At 32.0% G+C, this 17607-nt stretch overlaps 1 protein-coding gene across 1 annotated transcript; it reads right to left on the minus strand.

Annotated features, from left to right (window-relative positions):
• Positions 1–320: 320 nt before the first annotated feature.
• LOC127098508 (uncharacterized) lies at positions 321–11716 on the minus strand. The gene is made up of 13 exons (XM_051037116.1): positions 9117–11716; positions 8836–8966; positions 8303–8402; positions 8080–8212; positions 7932–7998; positions 6690–7347; positions 6093–6419; positions 4710–5465; positions 4547–4619; positions 4389–4474; positions 1330–1449; positions 1163–1234; positions 321–820 (listed from the first exon to the last, which is right to left on the minus strand). The coding sequence occupies exons 1-12, from the start codon at positions 11484–11486 to the stop codon at positions 1163–1165; spliced, it is 4893 nt and encodes a 1630-aa protein (XP_050893073.1). The 5' UTR covers positions 11487–11716; the 3' UTR covers positions 321–820.
• Between the last annotated feature and the right edge of the window lie 5891 nt (positions 11717–17607).

Consider the following 17607-nt stretch of genomic DNA (forward strand, 5'->3'; position numbering starts at 1 on the left):
AATCATCAAAGTTAACTTTGATGTGTTGAGCAAGAATTTTGAAGATATTCTTCGGAGTTGATCCATCTTTTAATGGAGAAAATTATTCGGTTTCAACAGAAATCATGAAGATGAATCATAGGCTCATCATATCATAATAAAAAAGTCAAAAGGATGAAGAATTGTTCATATTGATTTAATAAGAGTCAAGAGAGAATTATGTTTAAAGTTATTCTTATGGCAGTTATTGAAGAATCAGAAGAAGTAAGTTTGCATGAGAAATTGTCTATTACTAGTTCTTAATCAATGTCCTTACTTCACCAAACTGAAAATGCATATCAAAACATAAACTGTCAAATCTTCATTTGAATTGAGGTTGATGATACTTTGTGATTGCATAAAATCCAGACTTCTTAAAATGATTTACATGATTCAAGATCTTCAAGATCTGACCCTAGAAGTTACAAAAAATTTTAAAAAATGTTGAATAAGAAAATCACTCATTCATATAAGTGTCTAGCTAAAAATATTCAACCTGGCTAGAACTAGTTTCCAACACCCCAATGTTGAACACACCGGTCTTCAAATATTCACGAGTATTTCGCTTTATTGTACACATGTTGCCAGTGTCTAGTGACAGTGTAGCAGCAACCAATATTCAACTTGAACTTTGATGTAATTTTCAATGACTTGTATGATACAGTACAACAAGATACAGCCATCTACACAGGCTCTTTGAAAATGGTTACAATCACGATACAACAAAACTATCAGGCAGTAGCAAAATTGCTTCTCTCGAGTTATTTTTCAAAAAGTTGTTAGTGGCAGGCTTTGGCTTCATCTGAAAAACAGCAAGAACACCCTAAGTTAAGACATGCCATATAAATGCAAAGTCTGCTACTAGTTTCTATAATAATTAATAAGATCATCATATCATAGTCACATACAATTTGATATTTTAAAAATATATATATTTGTGATAAAAATAAAATATTTGTATCCGAATCTAACTTGTATTCGAATCTAACTTGTATTTGAATCTAACGGTACTAGCCCACTGTACCACTTACTCTTAAATTATCTTTCATAAATGTTTTTTCCCTCAAAGTTTTAGTGTAAAAAGAAAGACTCTTGTTTATAAAATAATGCATGGCAGCATAGAAAAGGGTTAAGAGTAAAGTACTCATTTAGCTCCCATGAGTTCATTGGCTTCAGCGACAGCAACATCGGCGGCATAAAGTGCCATCTTCTTTATCTACAGAAAAAGAATGTATGGAGTGTAAGAACTAACACAGCATGCAAAAAAATGGTGATAACTACTTTGGGTTCTCCAGAAATGCAAATGCGTACCTCCAATTTATCTTCCTTAGATCTATGGTTTTTAGGAAGTAATCGAAATTCTTCTGTCAATTGAACACATTCTTGAACATTCTCAGGCGAAACGAAATCCATAGCCACTTTTATGCAAGACTGAAAAAGAAAATAACTCTGTTAAACTATATAATAATAGAACACAATTGTCAAAAGTCTCGTCATGGTGGGAATGCTTGGTTGCCTTCCGTATAATTAGTAAATAGGAAAATATTAAGGAATTCAAACCAACGCAGAAAATTTATAACTACTTTCATATTTATAAAGATATGAAAGGTTGAAGAGCAAATTTGATATCTCAACCAATCACTAAGATGAGATTAACATATAGTCATTACTTTGCAGATCAAGATTAGATTAAGAATTAACAATTGCCAGATTTACTAAGATGAGAGCATGCAGAATCTATTTGATTCTGTGCTGATATTCAACAGGAAAAACTATAAAGATGATACAAAAGAGCTTTATTATTATCAATAGTTTGATGATATGGAATTATAACTTCATTTCTAATGGGTCATTTGCAGGTTCGGTTGACGCTATTTCATTCTAGATACCCTCTTTTCCCAATATTGGCTACTATCCACCTCAAAATGACTGCAATAGAAAGAACTATAAAAATGATGCAAAAGAATTACATTCTTATCAATAACGCGATGCATTTGGAGGAGGCGCCTGGAAGAAATATGAAGCGTTTTGCCCTAGAAATAAGTAGAAATTAGTTGAGTTAAGGGTTAAAGGAGTTGGAGGTCCAGGGTTCAATCTCTGACAAAGGTGTAAATATGATACTAACAACTAACTATGAACAATTTGTCATTAAAAAAAAAAGGTGATGTTTTTCTGAACTTGTTGAGCTAATTTCTAGATTAAAAACTCTATATTGGTAGTGGATCGGAGAGTTCTTTGTTCTCCATAGTAGATCATTTTAGATCTTTATTCTTGTTATTGTGATTTTGCTTTCATATTTATTGGTAGAGTAGACTATTTTTGCTCTAGTCTGTTTAGCTAGTCCCCAAAATGCTATAGTGGTATAACGGATAGCGGGATGACCGCTATTGTGAAGACTAATAAACAATGTACATAGTAAATATGAATTCAACAATGCATATAAAACACTTAAAAATAGAAATTGCAACAGCATAAATAGTAAAGTTTTAACAGTAAACATATACTCCAACAGCATACATATATGTACTTGCGGTGAGTACAATAGATGTTATTATGTCTGCGATAAGGTACACAAGATGGCTTATTTAGTTCTGATCTCTGAAGCATGGATATTTCTAAAATGGTGAAGTACCGGTACCGGGTACTCGTACCGTACTCGTGGTACTTCATTTTTTTTCATTATTCGATATTGAATGAAATTTGTGATTTTCTCAAATACCAATATAGTATATTTATGTGTTTTAATTTTTTTGTTATTGTATCTTTAACATTATTTTTGGTTTTTTCAATTTTTAATAGTGGTGTTTTATTATGAACCTAACAATTTAATTCTCTACTCATACATTTTATAGAAAATTCTTATTTCTTATTAACATACCCGTATCTTGGTTTTTTTTAAAATGTCGTATCCTGTACCGGTACCCGTACCCGCACCGGGTACCGTACCCATACCTATGCATCATAGGTTCTGATATGTCAAAAAGTGAATGGTTTACTCAACTACCTAGCCGAGTATTTATAGACGTGAACTTTGATGAAGAGGCCAATGGGGAGACCGATTCTTACGCCTACAAAATCGACTACACGTCTCCCAGGTATGACACATTAAAGGAACAATTGGCGTGAGTCACCCTATTATGTTGGATGTGGGATAGGTCCAATCAATACTTCAGTTATTCCATGACTGAGTTTTATTCAACTCGCTAGGACGTGGCCCACAACAAGAGGGAGTAGGTCGGGCTGGATAAGGTACTTGCCAAGAGACCTCACCATCCCCTACTAAGGTACTCATCCAGATACTTAAATGTTCGAGAGTTGGTGGGCCGAGCCATTTGGGCCTCTATCGAAGATATCCCAATCCAATATCCCATCAAAACGAGTTCCCATCAAATCAAATTATATTCAAAATAACTAAGCTAAGTTCTAAACGTAAACAAAATGAAATTTCTAAATAACATCTGCATCCTACTCATCTTCACTTCTAAGTTCCACCACATTAATATTATCTTGTTCATCACTTGATTCAAACTCTGACTCTTCCACCTCCAACTCCTCATTTCCATTAGACACAAGAGTAGCAAGTCTAGATTGATGTCTAGTAACTCTTGCTGGTTCATTAGCCTCAGTGGAAAACGGGAAGGCTGGGAAAGGGGCGGCGAAGAAACAGATGAAGACGGTGACAAACAGTGAAGAACAATATACCCTTACAAAATATTTGGATTTTCGAATTTGTCCCAAATTGAGAATTGCGGCCATCAAATCGTAATGGCGCTGCTATTGTGTCGTTATAGCGCCGCTACAAAATTGCCATCCGCGGCCGCTATGACCAATACCGTCAATAGCACTTTGCAGGCCAATAGCATAGCAGTGAGGAGCCATGCCACCACCCTACACCGCTATAGGGTGCTATTGACAACCAAACTGTTTAGTTGGTTGTTTATGTTCTTAGTCTCACAGATCATATTTTTTGGTGCAAGAATCCTTTCGATTTCACAACAGAAGCCCCCCAAAATCTTCGTTCAATACATTTTTTTAATTCCCTCAAATTCAGTGGATTCTTTTTTATGAAGAAAACAAACTCCCCAAAACCCTGCATTCCTACCACTTACTCCTTTTTTTTTAAAAGCACTCTTCTCCTAAGAGTCTTCAGGTGACAAAAATACCTTGTTAGATAAAAGATTCCATGAATTGTGTTTGTTTGTAGGTTTCCTTATTCCTGGGTTTGATGAAGTTTATGTATATAAAATAAGTTTCAGTTTACCGCTTCTATTTGGTGATTTATGGTACAAAGATCCTATTTTGAAGTTTAGAGATCAAATTCTAGATTGAAATATACATTGTTGATTGCAGGTAAAAAGGATCTTATCTACCTTTCTATTTCTCACTTGATGTGGGCATCCTGCAGGTATGAAAACAGCCTCCCCAAGATGTTGCTCGAACGTCCACGGTTCAACACCTGGTAGGAAAAAGAGTTCTTGGCTACAAAATCTACATAAATTGCATCACTAATTAAAGCATAACTTCATACCATATTCTAGCTTTAGTTGCTTTTTATGCTTCTCATTTAAATAAAGGATCTGGTCATGAATGGGATGAATCACCTGAAGCCAAAAAATATATATATACAAATTTAGAAAACAAAATAATACAAAACACTTATAATCCAAAGAAAATAAGGCAACAGTACTTACAGAATTCACCGGAAGATTAATTATGTGGCGAAACTCTCTATGGTGTTTCTTTAGATATTCTGTTAGCTTGGGAACATCATGCCTGCGGAATATGTCCCATACAGCACTCCCATTTTGAGTCCCCAAATGAACATCATCTTGACATAAACTATTACTCAAACTATCCTTTTCGACTGAATCTATATTGTTAGTCTCGACATCTGAACAGAAGTCGTCTGAAGAATTTAATTTGTTGACAATTTTTGTTTCTTTTGTTCCACTACAAGGTTGATCATCAATCACTGATGAAATTCCTTTATAAGATTCATCACCTTGAGATGAGCACCTTTGTTGCACGTTATCATAATGCATTGACTCACAATCGTTTCCAGGAACCAAGAAACTGGAGTCATGACTATTGAGGTCAAATTGCTGAAACCTTGGTGAATTGGAGATTTCCTGCTCGCTGGCATTTAAATCGAATTTTATTTTGGTGGGTTCTGAGGATTCTTGTTCATCTAATTTCTCTTCTTTTCCTTGACTTCCTTGTAAGGTTGAGTCTCTACCATTAGTGTCTTCTTTTTCAGAAATTTTAGGATCCACGCTAAAACCTACGCGACGCTTTCTGCCTCTTTTTCTAGGTAAACCAACTGCCGTTTTGTCATGACTGTAGAGCTCACGCATATCTTCAACTTCATACTTCTTTTGTAACTTTTTTATGATTCTGGATTGCCATGGTGGTGGCTTTACCTCAGCAGTATGTGTCAGAATATTGACCTGATCAATGCATAACATGAGAAGGAGAAAACTTGTATGCTGACATGTGACACAAACAATAGTTTATCCTTTAATTATTGTAATCAATCAATGTGTTTTCCAATTTTACACGAAATTTTACGAACTAGACAAATTTAACTATTTTTTACTTATCCAACACTCCAGCTCAAGCTAAAGCATTTAAACGAGTTACATATATAAGTATTCTGAGGTCCTTCCGAGATTTTATATGATCGTCACTTTAGCTGATAAAAACTAGTTTCAACTTTCAATGCCATTAAATTTGAAACTTAGCCCTTTCACATAATACAAGATTTAGATTTGATAAGCAATGTGGCCTGGTTATTATTTTATATCCCAGGTGCAAACTACCACCATTGACAAAATACAAATTTGACCACCAGCTTTGTCAAAGGAAATGTTCTTTTAAGCAATATTGTTATCGATTATGTTAACTTGAACAATCAGTTAGTTGATATACATGTTCCAACTTTATAGAGAGTGCTCAAATAGGGAAGTGTAAATTAAGTAGAAATGGAAAAACTATACATAATTATGGTCGGCAGTAGGCAGTTATTTGTATATGATAAAATTCAAGCAGAAGGGATCTCTTATCATAGAACTTACCGCATCTGAAATGTCACAGTGTAATTTTGTCACAGAATCACCTCTACTCAACTCGTCTGAAGTTCCATAAGCAATGTATGTTTTAGGACCCAAATCAGGCTTCAAAACAGCAGGGAGCTTTGTGGCCAGGTTTAAAATACCGGATTTGGGATGTGTATAATCACTAAAAGGAAGCATTGCTATAAACTCAGCACCATGCCTTGGCAAACACTCTTCAAAAAAATTTGATGGAGGCCAATCCTTTAGCTTCAGCATAGCTGGCCATCCATTTCTGTATCTACGACCTTCCAAGTAGCCTTTGAAGAACTGAAAGGCGTTAATTTCTACCTGCATCACCATAAAGAAAAAATAATGTTCTTCTTTTAAGAACCATTATAAAAATCTCCAATCAAAAGCTGAAAAATAGGTGAGTTAATTGTTGCTTGATGACCAAATTGTTAAGAGTCTTCTCTGGATAGTTTTTATGACAATATATACAACTCGGGATAATTAATATGATTTTTGCAATACTAATATTCTGGGATATCAAACATTATATGCCTAATCAAAATAAATAAGATGTAGAGGCAAATTTAATTTAGAAATCCGAACACAAACCTCGCACCAATCCAAGCAATCAATGGCTTTAAAATTAACGGCATCCTCTTTTAATATTTTTCTTGCCCCCATAAAAGCTCTCCACATCACCATTGGGTCCCAGCTAAGACCACTGGCCTTTTTATACACATTCCTAACAATAACAGGTTCACCCCTTATCCAGTGTCTTTGGAAATGCTGAAATGTTGTTTCTCCGATTTCAACAGCATCCGGACAGTACAAAAAGTTGTCATAACCGGTTTCTCTTGAAGCTGCCTTCCTTGCAGAATTTTGTGCTACGTCTTCCTCAAAACTACGGCACTCTGAACATCCTAGAGAAAGATCAGCAATAGGTGGCTGATATTTTACGGTAAGTTCCTCCACGCCTCTAGTCAACTTGTCAATCCAATTAGCTTCGAATAGGCGCCTCAGTGAGAGGGTAGCAATACCGCAACCTCCTCTAGCTTTCGGAGGGCAGGGAATACTACCATTTGTCTCTGCTCTCCAAGGAATGGATTCAGGTGGCGCGTCGACCATTTCCTCATTACCACTAGCAGGAATATCTTTACAATGAACTCCAATTCTTAGTTCAGTGCAACAAGTAAGACAGAGATCATACTGACAATTAGGATTGGAACAACTTCTGTGGAAATTGACAATGGATGTATTGCAGTTGTCACTGTAAAACAAGAAAACCGACAAAATTGAATGAGAAAATTAGTAGTAAATCACATTATGAAAAAAAAAGTGAGTCAAACTTTGCAACTTATACCTACAATTTACAAAGTGAAACATAATACGAGATAAATGGAGTTCAAACTAAAATTAATTCAGATGAGCGCCTATCCGTGGTAATAAAAAAGAAAATTCCACAAATACCAATGCCAGAATAAGGAAAATGGAGAATCAAAGTTTTACTGGTCAACAATTTTCTCTCTCAAAAATTAACTTCTCTTGTAGTAAGTTTTGACATACAAAAATTAACTTACAATTACACTTCACTCTAGTATTTTTAAACCAGAAGTACCTAACTGACAAAAGTAATTTAGTTACAACTTACAAGACAGTTAGCCCAGTTGCTGATTAAGCACTTTCTGCTACTGTAGTTCTGTTATACACAAGTCTTTGTTTTGATAAAGGTTGTATTTTAGAGCATAATCATAATGCAGTGAAGTAAAACAAATGCTTGAACAAACATGAGTTTTTTTTTAAATAATAACCGAAGTTTTAATTTCCACCATGAGAGGGTCTATGAGATAATACCAATAAACTCGATCATCGTCGTCAACTTCTGCCTTCCGAATATCCTCCTCTTCCACCAACTGTGAACCTGAGGAAACGGCACAATATTGTACATTTGAAATCATCGGGCCATCAACTTGATAATACTAAGCAAATCAAATCAGAGTACCGTGCATGCTTGCTTCTACTTCCAATTCATATCTCTGCTCTCGTTGGATATCTTGGAGTAATGGCAAAGTTTTGTTAAGCAAGTAAAGCAGTTTCCGTAATTTGACATCTCTATCTGCTTCATCATTTCCATTCTGTGGATAAACAACTCATTTCACATGAAATGTGAAGGTAGAAAAAGTAATGGAAAGCATAATCGAGTGCAAGAGAATGAAAGCACACACCATTGTAGATATAGCTTTCTTCAGGCACATTCGGCAATTGCAATAATCCAGACAAAAGGGACAAGCAGTCTCTATCTCCTCTCTAGTTTTATCTTGGTACCTATATTTTTAGAATTTAAATATCGTAAGAACACCAGAGCCTATCTGCAATCAGTAACATGCTTTGAGAGTTATAAACCATGAAGCTCGGACAGACACGGACACCGAACACGACATCGACACTGACACATCGACACCGGTAATAATTTGAAAAAATGAATAAGTTAAACGTAATCACAAGTGCCGGTGTCAGTGTCCGACATGGACACGCCTTTTTTAAATTTTAAGAGGTACCGGTGCTACAGAGGTTATAAATATTAACCGATGTATGTAAAGCTATACTTTTTCCAAGTTAATAAAACTATTTTTTCCTCCTATGAACCATTCCCGTTGGTTGTGCCAAAAATAATAAACAACCTAACAAGTGAAATTCATAATAAAGTAGTGAAGTTCATTATAAAGTAGAACACTAGAAAAAAAATCGTTAACATTACCATTTTGCTATGCACTCGTAGCAATATTTCTTTCTTTTGCACTTGGAACAAACAACAAGACCAGTTCTACTCTTCTTCCAGCATTGATGGCACCTTGAATTCCTTGGCTCCTTTTTGGCCTCACAGTCACCCTATAAAGAAAAAGTAGTGCAAATGAATTCAAAATGAGATTTTTGAGTAAAGAAAGAATCAAGTTTAAAGTAAAAAAAGAAACGATCAATCTAAGGTATTAACTGAAACTCTAAAGAATGGACAAGAATGTGACTATTAGTGCAACTCACCATCATATCTGAAGATTCCAATCCATGGTCTCTAGTTTCTTTCACTTCCTTTTCATAAAAAATATCTCCCATTTCGACATCCTGAGTCTTATGGACATTGTCAGATTCCAATCCATGGTCTCTAGTTTCTTTCACTTCCTTTTCATAAAAAATATCTCCCACTTCGACATCCTGAGTCTTATGGAGATTGTCGGATTCACTCACCAATCCCTTTGCTATCTTTTCAATTCCAGACTCCTTTGAGCACTCAGGAACAAAATCTGCATCGTCTTTCTTATATACTTGATCTTCTAGCAGTAAAACGGATTCCTCATGTATGTGTTTATGTTGTATAGTCGTACTCAAAATCCCATAGACACGTGTATTATTCTCACATTCAATCTCTGCATCCAATCGAGAAGCGTTCTCCTTTTGCTTTTTGCCGGAACCCTTAGGCCTACCACGTTTTTTTTTCTCATGTAACTTGTTTTCAGCTTCACCGTCAATATTTTTCTTCTTATTTTTAGATCCCTTTGGTCTACCGATCTTTGGTTTAACATTCTGAACCTCATCTTGACCAAGGGTTTGGACCACCAATTCCTGATCCCCGACACTAACAGCAGTGGCTTCGTAATTTTCCACACCAATTAGCTTAATGATGTCACCTTCATGGCCTATGTGCTCCTGATCGGCTAGCTCTTTCTTCTTGTTCTTTGAGCCCTTAGGCCGACCACGCTTAATTATCGGCGGCGTAGTTAAGTTTTCAATATGTTTGGCAGATTCAAAAGGCATCCCTTTTTCCATCTCACATAAAGGAGCCAGTGTAGTAATCTCCAAACCACTTGGAGTTCCATCATCTTCAAGACGAACATTACTAGACATTTCTGGATTCTTATAACCCTCAAATTCAATACTTCTCAATTTATTCCTTGTAGACGATGCTGGACCAAGTTTATTAGTTGGGCTTGCAAACCCATCTGCACCTTTCTGATACGGAACGATCAGCATTTTTTCTTCCGAACCTTGTGTTTCAATGTCATCAGCTCCTTCTTTGCTACAAGCACTATAGGTTACCATTTTATTTGTTGAACCCTTTCGCCGACCACGCTTCTTAGGCCTTGCTATCTCAACAGCAACTTCACTGCTAGTACTAACCTCCTCAACATTCTTCTCTTTGTTTACCGGACCCTTTGACTCTGGAGCAAGCTTGCATGGTCTTGAAATCTCACTAACCCCGGCAACTTCATAACCGGCCGCAAAAACAATCTCCCCTGTATACTTCAAATCTTCTAGTTGACTACACTCCCTTGTCCTAGCAATCTCACCCATGTCCACACCTTCCCCATCATACTTACCAGAAAACACTGATTTTTCATTCTCTAAAACTTCAACCGTGCCCATCCCAATTGCTCCTGCATTATCACTTCCACAATCCGCTTTTCCTTCCAAAGCTAAGCTAACCCCTTTCTTCTTATTCTTAGAACCCTTGGGCCTTCCTCCTCTCCTTGTCAATGGCTTCAAAACTTCACCTCTTGCCTCTTCATTAGGAGTAGAAACTCCTCCACTGGGTAACAGTTCTATTCCCTCTTCAACACCAATGGCTTTCACCTTGTTACTTGAATTAGGAGCCTCTAATACATTACCAACATTTTTTTCACCTCCGAATTTACCGCCACTCTCATTTAAATTTCCCACACCCTCACCAACCTCACCTCTAAAATCATAAGCACTTTCACCAACCAACCCTTGAAAGCCTGTTCCACCACCAATTAAATTCACATCTTCATCACAAACCTTACCTTGAAAAAGAAGTGCTTGAAAACTCCTATCATATAAATTCCCAAAACCAGCTTCTTCTTCCCCAATCAACCCTTCAATTCCTTGAGAATGAAAACCAAGTGAGTCATTTCCACAAACACCATCAACGCATTTTCCATGATCTTCTTTAACAACACCAGAAACCCCAGCAGCATTTCCAAATACACCTACACTACTCCATGGCTGACCTAAACCAACACCGTTCCTATCCTCCACAAACCCACCCAAAAAATCAACTCCATCACCAAGAAACTTACCTAAATTTCCACTTCCCTCTCCAAAAACAAGCTGCTGACCCTCTCCTCCTTGTTGCCAGAGATTAAAATTTCCAGAACCAATACCAAGATCAACACCGCCATTCACTTCACCTTCAGCAAAAATCCCACCACCGCCATCAAACAACCCTTTACCTCCATCCTCATCAACAACCCCATTTTGTGAATTTTCTTCAGCTTTTCTTTTTCTCCCAGAAGTACTTTCCTTCCTGTTTTTCTTTCTCTCAGGTTCACATTGGGGGTTTCCAGACCCATTACTATTACACCTCCTGAACTCTTCATCACCACCTACGTCCATTCAAAAAGAGAAGAAGAAGAAGAAGAAAAATGAGAATATAGTATTTTCAGAATGAAAGTCTTTAAAGTATGAAGTATGGATAGTGAAATTTGAACAAAATAGAGTCATCATGCAATGAAAAAGAGAGAAAGAAACATAGTGTTGAATGCAGAGAGGGACAGTGGGAAGTGTGAGAGAGAGGAGAGAGAAAATGTGTTTTATATTTTTGAGGCTTTTGGGATATTACTAGCGACGACAAAGTTTGGAAAAGTCGATGGTACTCTAATAAGGACGCTTATTCTTGTCACAAAATTTACTAATATTTCCTTTTCAATTTTATTTTATTTTTTACCTATTGTGAAATTAAAACATTATTTTATTTGTATATGGTAATAGTGTAGCTTTTTTCTTAAAAACTATGCAATTAAATTTATAACATATTTAAATAATTTCTTAAAAAATTATATTGTTATTGCAATACAGTCAGTTAAAAACATTCTAGAATTCTCCAAATATATTTAATATAATAATATTTATAGAAACAGTGCTTTAAGAGTTTAAAAAATAATTTTTGTATTAGAAATTAAAATAATTTATATTCTTAAAAAATATTTTATTTATTTATAATTTTTTAAAAGTATTAGTTAATATGGCCTTATTTATAATAATTGAATAATTTTTGCATGAATTTTATATATTAATAGGTTTATAAATATGTTTTAAAAAATCATTAAATAATTGAATAGGTAAAATAATCAAAATTTCATTATTATAAAAAATAACTAATATTTTATTTATATATATCTTTTTTGAAACACTCGCATAATCAATTATACCATTATATCATGATTTTTTTTAAATGTTACGGATGAATTTTTTTAGTGAATCAAAAAGAATAAATTGGCATTGCAAAAAAATAAAAAATAAAGGTAAATTTTTAAATATCCATGAGTTTTAGTTGGGTATCACTAAGTTGATTTAAATTTTTACTTTTTAAAAAATTAAAATAAAATAAAAATGTGATAAGAGATTGAATACCATTATTTAATTGAATAAAAATATTTATATCCGACTAAATTCAAGGGCATGTTCACCTCCATAAATACACGGTAGTTAATACAATCTCGAATAAATTTCGTTAATAAAATAGAGTGATAAGTAATGAGATTTTATTTTTTAGATTTATAAATAATTGATGGAAAGTAATAGAACATGATAGAATTTATTTTATTTAAATTTTTATTTTTTATTTTATTTAATTTAGAAGGTATGTGATGAAATGAAATATTTTAAATAAAATAATTAAATAATTGAATGAAATGTATATTCATTCTATTTTATTCTATTCTGTTTCGTTCGATCGTATTCATTTTATTCCGTTATGTTCATTAATTCAAACATAATTAAAAAATTTATTTTTTATTATTTAAGATGCTGACATGTGAATTTCATTCTTACTACCAAAGTAAAATATATTTTTATTACTTTCTTTATTACACTCTTTGATTTTAATTATTTTTATTTTCAAATTACTCAAATGCTCTTCTATTTAATTGGACAGTTTTTATTGAGAGAAGTGATTATGATAATTCCTATGTTTCATGATATTTTTACTTTTATAAAGAAAATTATAATGAAGTTTATGATTTGTATAGAGTAGACCTAGTTGTTATTGTAGTTATGAGAAATGTGATGGAGTAATTGTTTTTGTTTCGCACTCCGATTCTCTCTGACCACAGAAAAACATTATACTAAAATAATTGTTATTTTTAGTTTAAGTGTAATTTTAATTATTTGTTTTAAATTATACTTTTTTTATTAATGACCTATCTATCACTCTCAAGTTATTATTGAATATAATTCCTTTAAATAAATATACATATATAAAAAATGGTTTTGATATTAAATTTGTTAATAAGTTATATTATTTTAAATTTACCATTTAAAAAGTAAAAATATTTAATATTTATATAAATGTATTTATTATAAATTATTAAAAAATAATAATAATTGGAATTTCTTTATAAAATAAAAGTTAATCATGACAAATATTTATGATCACGGTTGTTAATTGCTATAGTTTAATGCATTAATAATATTTTAGATTAATTCAATTGAAAATTTAATTTAAAAGTAAAATGATTATTAAATATTATATTAACAATTGAAGAAAGGTATAATATTTGTGTATTTGACACTATGTAATTAAATGACAAAATGACAAAACTTTCATGGTGATAGTTTATCAAAACTATTTAGAATGTAGAAAATATTTTATGATACAATGTACTAAAATGATGAAAATGTCATAGTAGTTTTTATGATGGTTTGTGGAACTATGAAAAATACATAGAGTGATTAGAGACATGGTTCGGTAAATTTATTAGTTTGTGAAAGATTAAATATTTAAAGTTTGCTAAAGTCGAAAAATCTTGCAAATCTTTGACGAAAAAGATTGATATGGATATGATGTCTTTGAGTAGAATGTTGAAGACAACGAAGACAATATTAAAGATGTGGAACGAGCTCTTATCTAATAAATCATCAATGGTGATTTATAGGAGTCTTTTGGGCCTGAGTCATTAGGCCCATGGAGCCAATATTTGAACTTTCCATTTTAAGAAGCGTGGGAGTTGGATAATACTTCCCGTATTTCTCTATAGAACGCGACTTCCTCCTTTTTACTCCATTCCCCATACCGTTATGGATAGGGATACACCATTTTCCACATTTTCACACACGGGCAAGTAATCCAAAAAAATTGTGTTATCATTAAGAAATGGGTGTGTGTTCCCACAAACGAGTGGTTGGGAAGCTTTATTGGACGGCATATTGCGCCAGCTATCCTTAGGAAACCCTTGCACGGCCTCTTATGGGTCATTTGCAAATATATAAGTACACAGTTTCTCAAGCACGAGGGTCTGTAAAGGACGAAGTGATTTAGTTTAATTGTCTCCTCTCATTTGGATGAGTCCCTCTAGTGCATTTAGAGACGGGTCTCTTAGGCGTTCTTTGGACGATTCCCTCGGACGTACCTGGAGGTGAGTCCCTCAGGCGTACCTAGAGGTGAGTCCTTCGAGTGTGGCATATGGTCAGCCTCCAAATGTCAATGCGTTGAATCCTCAACGTCATTGAGGTTAAAACCCTCAATGTTTATCGAGGTGAACGCAAAATATTATAAGTATAGTGTGCAATCTAAAAGTTGGTGAATTAGATTTTCTGGTATTTTGTACATTTTAAGAGATGGTTTTTATGTTCTTATTGTTGCATAAATAAGTGTATGAACTTTGAATAAAAGTAGATCATTTACATGTAGAAAAATAAAATACGCAATGGTGTATACCAGTTCCCCTTATCAACCAACAGGGCCGGTCCTGTGCAAGTGTAGCAAGTTTTTAATTTTAAGGGCCCCCCAAATTTTGATTTTTTTATTTATAAATATTAATAAAAATAAATAAAATATTATAAAAAAACTCAATAATTGAAAAAAAATATTATGACAAAAACTCAGTGCATAAAAAAATCAAGATGGATCAAAACTCAAAATAGTTATAATTAAACTAATTTTTGATCAATATATAATTGTATTTTTGATATATTTTTTAAATTATTATAATTGCATTTTTTTTTTTAAATTTGGGCTCATTTTTTAAATTAGAACGGGTCTCCAAAATGATTGGGCGGACCCTGTCAACCAAGGGTACATTTAATCTCCATCACACTCTGGAAGAGATTTTCACTATTGTTAGATCTTTGTACAAACCTCACACCAAGACCCTCTTACAATCTTCTAACAATAACAAAGAAGCAAATCACTTCCTTGATTTCACGAACACCAAACCTATAGTGGACTTTGATTCACCCTGATTCAAAGAACTTTTTAAAACAATCACCAAAATACTTTGATGATCACAAAAACTAGAAAACACTCCACTTTTTATTTACAAAACAAGTCACCACACACTTGGTAATTAAATACAATTTTTGAACAAATATGAATATATCACAAGAGTTGTTGTACTTGAATCAATTTATGTATAGGATTGATCTTCCCTTCAAATGAACAATTTAAATATAATACAATTAGATTACTCATAAACTGTTCCCACCTGATATGACATTATGCAAAGAAGTTTCAAGTAAAACAGATCTGAATTTTCTTCCTTTAAATACAACATAAGATGCCTTTTGAATGAGTATAAATGATTGAAAAATATTCATGATTCATTTGAAAATGATTTGAAAATGATTTGAAAAAAGTATGAGAAATAAATGCATTGAAGAGGTGTCATAAGTTTTAGAATTTTTAAAAAGTGTGGATGTAATCGATTACATAAAAAACTCAATCGATTGCACTTTTGAAAAACACCTTGAAAAGGTGAATGTTTCATAGTAGGTAACCGGTTCCATATTTTCTTAAGCTATTCTTTAAGAATTTAAAAAATAATTTTTGTATTAGAAATTAAAATAATTTATATTCTTAAAAAACATATTTTCTTTATTTATAATTTTAGAAAAAGTATCAGTACTAGTTAACATGGCCTTATTTATAATAATTGAATAGTTATGACTAAATTAATATTTAAATTTTCTGTATTAATTTTATATATCAATAAGTTTATAAATATATTTTAAAAAATCATTAAATAGTTAAATAGGTAAAATAATCAAAATTTAATTATCATAAGAAATAGTTAATATTTAAAAAAAAATGCTACGAATGAATTTTTCGTGAATTTTTAATTGGGTATCATTATCTTTAGTGTAGGTTGATTTAAATTTTTAACTTTTTTAAAAATAAAATAAAATAAAAATGTGCAATGACATTGAATATCATTATTTAATTAAATAAAAGTATCGTATCCAACTAAATTGAAAGGTATGTCCACCAAAAATAAATGCGAATGAGTTGCATCTTGAATAAATTCGAGAGATAGAAGATAGAATGGAATAAGGTGGTATCTAATGAGATTTCATAATTTGGATTTACATATAATAAATGAAATGCAATGGAATATGATGGAGTTCATTTTATCCAATTTTATTTAAATTTTTATTTATTATTCTATTCAATTTGAGGTATATGTCATGGAATAAGATATTTTAAATAAAATAATAGAATAAAATATATATGAATTCCGCTCTGCTATGTTCCATTAATTCAAATATAATTTAAAAGATTTATTTTCTGCTTATTTAAGATGTTGCCATGTGAATCTCATCTTTATTACCATAATGAGTAAAAAAAAAATATTAAACTCTTTAACTTTAATTATTTTTATTTTCAAATTACTCAAATGCTCTTGCAATTTAATTGGACAGTTTTTAATGGGAGAAGTGATTCCAATAATTCCTATGTTTCATGGTATATTTACTTTTATAAAGAAAATTATAATGAAGTTTATGATTTGTATAGAGCAGACTTAGTTGTTATTGTAGTTATGAGAAATGTGATGGGGTAATTATTTTTGTTTCGGACTCCGATTCTCCCTAACCAAGAAAAAAATAATACTAAAATAATTGTTATTTTTAGTTTAAATGTAATTTTAATTGTTTGTTTTAAATTGTACTTTTTTTATTAATGTTGTATCTATCACTCTCAAATATTTTGGTGATTGTTTTAAAAAGGATTTTGTTAATATCAAAATCATTTGTTTATATATATATATATATATATATATATATATATATATATATATATATATATATATATATATATATATATATATATATATATATATATATAAATGGTTTTGATATTAAATCTGTTAATAAGTTATATTATTTTTAATTTACCATTTAAAAAATAAAAATATTTAATATTTATATAATGTACTTATTATAAATTATTTAAAAAAAGATAATACAGTTAGAATTTATTTATAAAATAAAAATTAATTATGACAAATATTTATAATCGTTGTTGTTAATTTTATGAGTGTTTAATGCATTGAATATATTTTAGATATATTTAATTAAAAATTTAAAAGTAAAATGATTATTAAATATTACATTAACAATTGAAGAATTGCATAATATTTATGTATTTGACACTATAATTAAATGGCAAAAGTTTCATGGTGATACTTTATCAAAACTATAAGAATCTAGAAACTATTTTATGATATAATATATTAAAATG

Source organism: Lathyrus oleraceus, chromosome 6, assembly GCF_024323335.1.
Source record: "Lathyrus oleraceus cultivar Zhongwan6 chromosome 6, CAAS_Psat_ZW6_1.0, whole genome shotgun sequence".
In the NCBI taxonomy this organism is placed as follows: Eukaryota; Viridiplantae; Streptophyta; class Magnoliopsida; order Fabales; family Fabaceae; genus Lathyrus; species Lathyrus oleraceus.